Here is a 7671-nt window from a genome sequence, read left to right on the forward strand (position 1 = left end):
CGCCGCGCTGCTGCTGCTCGCCCTGCTCCCGCTCCGGCCGCTGCCCGGCCGCGCCGCCCGCCCCAAGCTCGCCCTGCCCATCCGGCCCGACACGGACCCGCTGCCCCCCGGCGGGGCGGCAGGTAGGAGCCCCCTGCCCTCCGCCCTTCCCTCCCCAGCTCCGCGCACCCCCGGTCCTGTGCAAGCCGCTGCCGCGCCCCCGACACGCATCCCGCCTCGGGCACCCCCTCCCTGCCGCCCGCACCCCCGTCCGTGCCTGCACCCCCCTTCTCTGGCACCCCGCGATCCGCCCCGGGCCCCCCGGCTGGCCGGGACCGGCACTGGGACCGGCACCGGGAGCGCAGCGGGCGGCGGGGCGGTGCCGCCGGTGCGGGGCTGCGGCAGGGGGGTGCCCGCGGCCCGGAGCTGACCGGGGACGGCGGCGGGGGGCGGTGGGCTCTCCGCAGGCTGCGCCTTCGGGGGGCACTTCTATGCTCTGGAGGAGACGTGGCACCCGGACCTGGGGGAGCCCTTCGGGGTGATGCACTGCGTTATCTGTCACTGCGAGCCGGTGAGTGCCCCCACGCTCCCCTTTCCCTGGGAGACCCCCCGGGAGCCGGGCTGGCTGGGGAGGGGGCTGGCAAGGAGGGAGCTCGACCCCTCTGTTCAATCCACTCCCCTCATTCCCATGGAAGAGGGAAGCGGGATCCCTTCAGCCAGCCGGACACCTGGATGTCCTCCCCCGAGGCAGGGGGGAGGAGAAGGGGGGTTTAAAGGATCAGGCTTCATTCTTCCTCCCCCTCCTCGGGGATGGCCTCCGGCCCCCTTCCTCCCTCCGAGCAGCTCCCCGAGGCCGGGCTGGCGGGCCAGGCACAGCTGCTCGGGAGGCTGGGGGCTGCGGGGAGGGGGCCCTGCTTTGGCTGCCGTGCAGGCATCTGGGGACTCTGCAAGGTGTCCAGGGCTCCAGATGGAAAAAGACGGGGCATGCCCTCGCATGCTGTGCTGGCACACATTGGCACGGCTCTCCTGGGGTCTTCTTGGCCCCCACAACAGAGGAACCACCGGGGGAAGCCCGTGGGGAAAGTGAACTGCAAAAACCTGAAGCAGGACTGCCCTGTGCCTACCTGTCCCCGGGCCACGCTGCTGCCGGGACACTGCTGCCACACCTGCCCCAAAGGTGAGGACAGTGGGTGCTTCTCTGCAGGGAGCCCCCAGCAGCCCCCCAGGATCCCCCGCTGGCCTGGGAAAGGGGGCACTGCACACCCCCCTGAAGAGGGCTGGTCAGTTTGTTATGAAAGTCACCAGTGCCCATGATAGATGGGCAGGGGAAAGCCCTGGTGGGAACAGCCTGAAAGGAGTGCAGGGAAGGCACACAATGCTGTGCCTGTCCTTGTGCCTGTGCACAGCATGCCCCAGCTAAGAGCCCATAGTGATTCACAGGGCACATCTTGGTCTGTCTCAAATGGGGCGATTTATTATTGTCCCTCACCCCAAGCTCTTGGGCACAAGCAGCCTGGTGTGATGGTCTCCTCTGTGTCTACCCCATACCAACCTTGCCAGGCCCACCAGAGAAGAGCCCTGCGCTCCGATTTGACACCTTGGAGTACTTCCAGGACAAGGAGGATGACTTGGACAAGCCCTACAACGACCGCTCCTACCTCAGCTCTGAGGGCCTGGCTCGCGATGACGCCCGCACAGGTGAGCCACCCCCCCAGGCAGCAGCAGCAGCGTGGGGCAGCCCCCGTGCTCCCCCTCAGCAGCAGCATCTCCTCCCCAGAGTTTGTGGCCTTGCTGACGAGTGGCCCAGAGCCGTGGCACCCCACATCCAGCGCCGTGGCCAAGGCTCGCTTCACCCTGCTGCGCTCCTCCCTGCTCTTCTCCATCAGCTACGAGCGGTGAGCCCTGCCCCCTGTCCAGCCTGCCACAGCAGGCAGCTCGCTGGAAAAGGGGGGATGCAACCGTGCTTGTGCCTCAGTTTCCTTTCTGACATCCCCCCACGGTGCCAGAGCCTTGCACTGACAGAGCGAGAGATTTGGAGACGGGGGGGCAGTGTGCTGGGCTCCAGCCTAGGTCAGCAGCCAGAATTTCGGCACACCCACAGTGTCGGCCCAGCCTCACCCAATTGCCTCCAGATCTGGACTGGAAACAAACGGGAACAGTTCCAGGGCTCCCGTGGGTGCAGCTGGCAGAAGTGCTGTGCCACCCTGCAGGCTCTGCCGGGGGGCAGTGCCTTGGCACTGCTGCCAGGGCTCCCCATCCTTGCCATGCCCTCCCCGGATGCCCGCCAGCAGCACAGCCTCTCCTCTCCCTCCCTTCTTCCCGCTCCAGTTTCTTCTGCTCTTCCTCGCTTCCAGGCCCCTTTGCATAGTAAAGTGGTGACTAATTTCCAGCTCTGACAGGGGGAGCCAAGCAGAGCCGAAAATGCTCCTTATTTACAGCCTGAGCACAGCTCCCAGCGGGTCCTGCCACGGTGCCTTTCCCGGCAGAGACCCTCATCCTGCTTTGTGCCAGTTCGACACCACTCCAGGATAGGGCAGCCCAGAGAATCTGTGCCAAGCTGGCATGGGCAGGACAGCAGTGTTGGGCTAGTCCTGGAACGGGCAGGCAGAGCCTAGCACTCGGCACCCCAGGAGAACTCTTCCTTCTCCTGGTCACCCCAAGCCCCCAGTGACCCCGTCTGCCCTCCCTGACACACCCTGCGCCCGATGCTGAGTGAGGGCGGTGCCGGGGGCGGGGAGGGCAGGTACGTGGCCCTCGCTCACCCCCGGATGCTCGCAGGCTGGGGCGGCCGAGCCGGGTGCGTTTCAGTGACCCCGAGGGTAACGTGCTGTTTGAACACCCCGTGCAGAAGAGCGCTGCCCCCGAGGATGGCATGGTGAGAGGGGCGGGGAGGGCAGGGGGCACGGTGCCCCTTCCAACCCCTGCTGGGCTTGTGGTGCCCCCCAGCCACCGCCCAGCCCTTCCCTCCATCACCCACAGCTCTGCGGAATGTGGAGGACGGTGTCCAAAGCCAACGTGCAGCTGCTGCGGGGGGAGCAGCTCCGGGTGTCCCTCATCACCCGGGCACAGCCCTCCGGAGAGGTCCACGGGCACATCCTCAAGCACCGGGCGCTCTTTGCAGGTGAGTCCAGCTCCCGCATGCACACCCAGTGAGTGCCCACCAGAATGTCCCTCACGCCCCTGTCCCTGCACAGAGACATTCGGTGCCATCCTGACCTCGTCAAACCCCTTGCACTTGGGTGCTGGGGGCATGGCCATGCTGACACTGAGTGACACAGAGAACAACCTGCACTTCATCCTCATGGCCCGGGGACTGCTGGAGCCTGGAGCAAGGGGTGAGGGCGGGCAGGGAAGGGGGGGAGGCACTGCCCAGAGGGGGCTGCATAGACCTGAAGGAGTGCATGGCATGTCTGCGGCTCAGGATGCGTGGGTCAGCATCTGTGGGGGCAGGACGGGTGGCTGGGCTGGGTGTGCGGCTCAGGGTGGGTGCAGGGGCTGTCTGTGGGGTGGGGTGGAGGGTGAGGTGTGCATACATTGTATGTTGTGTGATTTGGGGTGCACATGGTGGGGAGGGGATGGTGTGCACCTGTGCAGGTGGGCTGGGGGTGCTGCAGAGCATATGGGGTGTGAGGGTCATTGTGTAAGAAGCACAGGTTTGCAATGTGGGTTTGCAAGGATTTAGGGCATGCTGGAAGGAATGATGAGGGCCCAGGCACACGGGAGCAGGCAACAGGCAAAAAATGCCAGGGGTTTGGAGGTGGTAGGCACAGAGGTGTAGGTTTGAGGTGGTTGCAGACCCCTGGTCCAGTGGGTTCACTCCCCTCTGCCATGTCCAGAGTCCCCGTGGGTCCCGCTGAGGGTCCGCATCCTGCACCAGGGACAGACGCTGCGCGAGGTGCGCGCCAACATCACTGTGCAGGTAAAGCCTTTTCTGCCCCCACAGGCCCTGGCAGCCACGGTGCCCAGAGCACCAGGGCTGACCCACGGCACTCTATCCCCCCTGCCAGGACCCCGACTTCGCAGAGGTGCTGAGTGATCTGTCTGCCCAGGAGCTGCAGTGGCTGGTGCAGGGGCAGCTCCGCATCGTGGCTGAGACGGAGGGCCGGCACGCACGCCAGCTGGCTGGCACCATCACCACCCGCCGCAGCTGCGACAGTGAGCACAGGGCAGGCATGCTGGGCTGCAGGGGGATGGCTGTGCTCAGCCCCGTGCCAGTCTCACCCACCCTTGTGCCTCTCTCCCCGGGCTGAAGCCATCCAAAGTGTGCTGTGCGGAGCGGACGCTTTGCTGCCGACCAAGACCGGGGCTGTGGGCTCAGCCAAGCTGGCGCTGCATGAGAACGGCACCCTGGAGTACCAGGTGAGTGGTGGGCACCCATCTGCCTCCCGAGGGTCCCAGGTGTATGTGCCACCCTGACTCTGCCCTTTGGCACCCCACCCACAGGTGCAGGTGGTGGGCACTGCCAGCGAGGTGGTGGGCATCACACTGGAGACCAAACCCCGGCGGAAAAGCAAGAGGAACATCCTGTTTGACATGACACCCAGCTACAAGGACGGGCTGGTGAGCACTAGCTGAGGCTGGGAGGGATGGTGTGGGGACTTGGGGTGAGTCCCTGTCCCAACCTGCATGGTCTCCCACTGGTGGCAGGCCTGGGGTGCCTGGCAGAGCCCCAGCGCCCGCGATGCCCACATGCTTCTACAAAATGAGCTCTTCCTCAACGTGGCCACCAAAGACTGGGCAGAGGGTGAGCTGCGGGGCCAGATCATCTCCCTGCCCTACAGTGGACTGCTCGCCCGCTACACAGGTACCGGGGACACGTGGGGTGGTGATGGGGGCAGTGGGGCTGCCCTCCCACACAGCACCCACACCCTGCCACGGTCCCTGTCTGTGCACAGAGATGCCCGTGGCGCTGGCAGGGCAGCTGGTGTCCCCCCCTGTGCTCAGCGGTGCCGGGGGGCATGCCTGGCTCTCCCTGGACGAGCACTGCCACCTGCACTACGAGATCTCAGTGGCGGGGCTGGGACGGCCGAGCGACGGCACCGTCAGTGCCCACATCCACGGGGTGGCCGAGCTGGGGGACATGGGCACCCGCCCCCACCAGCACAAGCGCCTGCTCAAGGGCTTCTACAGCACTGAGGTGAGGTGGGCACCCGGCCAGGGCACCACACAGCAGGGGCTGGGCCAGACCTCACCCCCACCCTGGTGCCCCTCTCGCCACCACAGGCTCAGGGCGTGGTGAAGGACCTGGATGCCGACCTGCTGCAGCACCTGGCCCAGGGCACTGCCTTCCTGCAAGTCAGCACCAAAGCACACCCCAACGGGGAGATGCGGGGACGGGTAGGTCCTCACTGGGGCAGGGCACCCCCCCACCCCACTGCTGCCTGCGGCCGGTGGCACTGCCTGGAGCAGGGTGAAGGGCACAGCATCACTCTGGTACCAGGTCCCTGCAGTACAGCCTGGCGTGTTTTGTGGTCGTGGGTGGTTCCTTCACCAGCCTGACCATGGAAGGCAGGCAGGCATCAGCATGGGAAGTGATGTCCTGCTCATTGCCCCCTCCAGGTGCACATTCCCAACCAGTGCCATGCAGGGGGGACCCGCCTGGCACCAGGGGAGTCCCTGGGGCAGGCTGAGCTCTCTGAGAGCACCAAGAGCAGGGACCTGGAGCAGCTGAAGAAGGATCCCAACTCCTGCTTCTTTGAGGGTCAGCATCGGGCACATGGCACCCGCTGGGCACCTGACTACGACAAGAAGTGCTCTATCTGCAGCTGCCAGGTACGAGCTGGGGGTTGTGCTGAAGGGGCAGCACCCATCAGTAATGCCCCTCTCTAATGAGCCCCATCTCTGCTGTCCCCAGAAGCGCACAGTGATCTGCGACCCCATCTTGTGCCAGCCCCTCAACTGCACCCACCAGGTGCACCCCGAGGAGCTGTGCTGCCCCATCTGTGAAGGTACCTGGGGGGTGGGCTGGGGACTTCTTGTGAAAACAAGGCAGGGGTCCCTTCTGGAGACCTTGCTGCTGGCACCGTGTGCACCCCCTCATGGCCCCCCTCTTCCTTGCAGAGAAGAAGACAGAGCAGGAAGAGCTGAAGCTGGAGCGGGCACGGGACAGCAGCGAGGGTGAGTCCTTGTGGGCACGGGCTGAGGGGCAGCTCTGCAAAGGCTGAGTCATAAGGGCTGTGACTTCCTCTTCTTCTTCTTCCTCTTCTTCTTCCTCTTCCAGGCTGCTACTTCGACGGCGACAAGACATGGCGAGGCTCTGGCACTCGCTGGCACCCTGTCGTGCCCCCGTTTGGCCTCATCAAATGTGCCATTTGTACCTGCAAGGTGGGTGTGGGTTCCAGACTTGCCCCCAGCCTGGTCTGGCACCTGTGGGTGCTCTCAGTTCCAGGCACTGTAGCTGAGGCTCAAAGCAGGGCACGGGGAGCTGACTGCCCTGTGGCCTCCCCGCAGGGCACCACAGGTGAAGTGCACTGCGAGAAGGTGCAGTGCCCACGGCTCACCTGTGCCAACCCCGTGCGCGCCAGCCCCTCTGACTGCTGCAAGCAGTGCCCAGGTACCCGCCCCCCGCTCCTGCCCTCCATTCTCCCTGCGTAGCTCCTGTGTGCCCCCACGGGCAATGCCACAGGCGGGCATCTCCCAGTGCCCTCTCCTGCAGCCCCAGAGAAGAGTGTCCCGGAGCTGGCTGACTCCATGCAGGCGGACGCGCCGCGGGCGTGCCGCTTCGGCCGCCGCTGGTACCTCAACAACGAGAGCTGGCACCCCTCTGTGCCCCCCTTTGGAGAAATGAAGTGTATCCTCTGCTGGTGTGTGGTGAGTGTGCCAGCCTAGGGCAGCTCCAGGGGAAGGGAAGGTGTCACTGTGCCAGTCCCCAGGGCTGTGGGAATGGGTGGGAGAGCAGCAGCCCGGACAGCCAGCGCACCTGAGGAGCTGCTGTCCCCCCACGCTGGTGCCCAGCCCCTCTTTCTGCTCCCCAGTCCGGGGAGACGCACTGCCAGCGCCAGGAGTGCCCCCCATCCGCCTGCGCCAGCCCTGCCACGAGGGACAACCCCTGCTGTGCCAAGTGCCGTGGTGAGTGCAGTGCTCACACACTGCCCAAACACCCCGTGGCAGCCCCTGCACCTCCTGCTCTCCTTGGTGCTGAGCCAGGGCTGGCACAACCACCCCAAGTGCCCTCCTGGCACCCCCTGTGCCCATCTCAGCCACACTTTCCTCCCCCCAGCCCTTGATGCCCCCTCAGATGCACGGGAGAAGGTCCACGATGCCAAGCTGGAGTCACGGAGCCACTGAGCAGTGGCTGCTGCCCAGAGCTGGGCAAGCACGCGGCGGCGCTGGGTGGCACTGGGGGCCCCACTGCTTATTGCCCCTGCCCGTGCAGGGCGGGGGGCACAGAGGAGCACAGCGGGGTGCACAGGCCTGGCCCCCAGCCTGGGCACCCCATCTCAGCACGACTGCAATGCCAGCACTGCCCTACCCACTGGTGCCAGTGGGCAGTGGCCAGGCTCGTGGAGGCCGGGGCACCGCTGCCCTGGCACCCCGAGCCCCCCGGCCGGCGGGCACCGTGCCCACGTTGTACATAGTGTAAAGTCCTTCTGGCCCCTGTTCACTGCACCCACCCTGCCTCGGCCGGGTTTCTCACATAATTTATGGTGCCAGTGGATGGAGGTCAAGATGTATTTATTAAAACCAGAGCTA

General features: G+C 65.7%; 1 protein-coding gene across 1 annotated transcript in view; it reads left to right on the top strand.

Moving 5' to 3' along the window:
* The window catches only part of CHRD (chordin), an 8561-nt gene extending 890 nt beyond the window's left edge, over positions 1 to 7671 (top strand). The window contains 23 exon segments of the mRNA XM_039713688.1: positions 1 to 122; positions 447 to 550; positions 1033 to 1156; positions 1540 to 1677; positions 1757 to 1874; positions 2758 to 2854; positions 2959 to 3100; positions 3174 to 3314; positions 3816 to 3898; positions 3987 to 4134; positions 4232 to 4338; positions 4423 to 4539; positions 4627 to 4783; positions 4875 to 5116; positions 5203 to 5316; positions 5539 to 5751; positions 5834 to 5927; positions 6040 to 6096; positions 6200 to 6303; positions 6430 to 6532; positions 6635 to 6789; positions 6954 to 7047; positions 7199 to 7671. The exon segment at positions 1 to 122 is cut by the window's left edge and continues 38 nt beyond it. Of these exon segments, the coding sequence (XP_039569622.1) occupies positions 1 to 122; positions 447 to 550; positions 1033 to 1156; positions 1540 to 1677; positions 1757 to 1874; positions 2758 to 2854; positions 2959 to 3100; positions 3174 to 3314; positions 3816 to 3898; positions 3987 to 4134; positions 4232 to 4338; positions 4423 to 4539; positions 4627 to 4783; positions 4875 to 5116; positions 5203 to 5316; positions 5539 to 5751; positions 5834 to 5927; positions 6040 to 6096; positions 6200 to 6303; positions 6430 to 6532; positions 6635 to 6789; positions 6954 to 7047; positions 7199 to 7266 (2842 nt within the window). The 3' untranslated portion in view covers positions 7267 to 7671.

Source organism: Passer montanus, unplaced genomic scaffold (genome assembly GCF_014805655.1).
Source record: "Passer montanus isolate IOZ18808 unplaced genomic scaffold, ASM1480565v1 scaffold29, whole genome shotgun sequence".
NCBI lineage: Eukaryota > Metazoa > Chordata > Aves > Passeriformes > Passeridae > Passer > Passer montanus.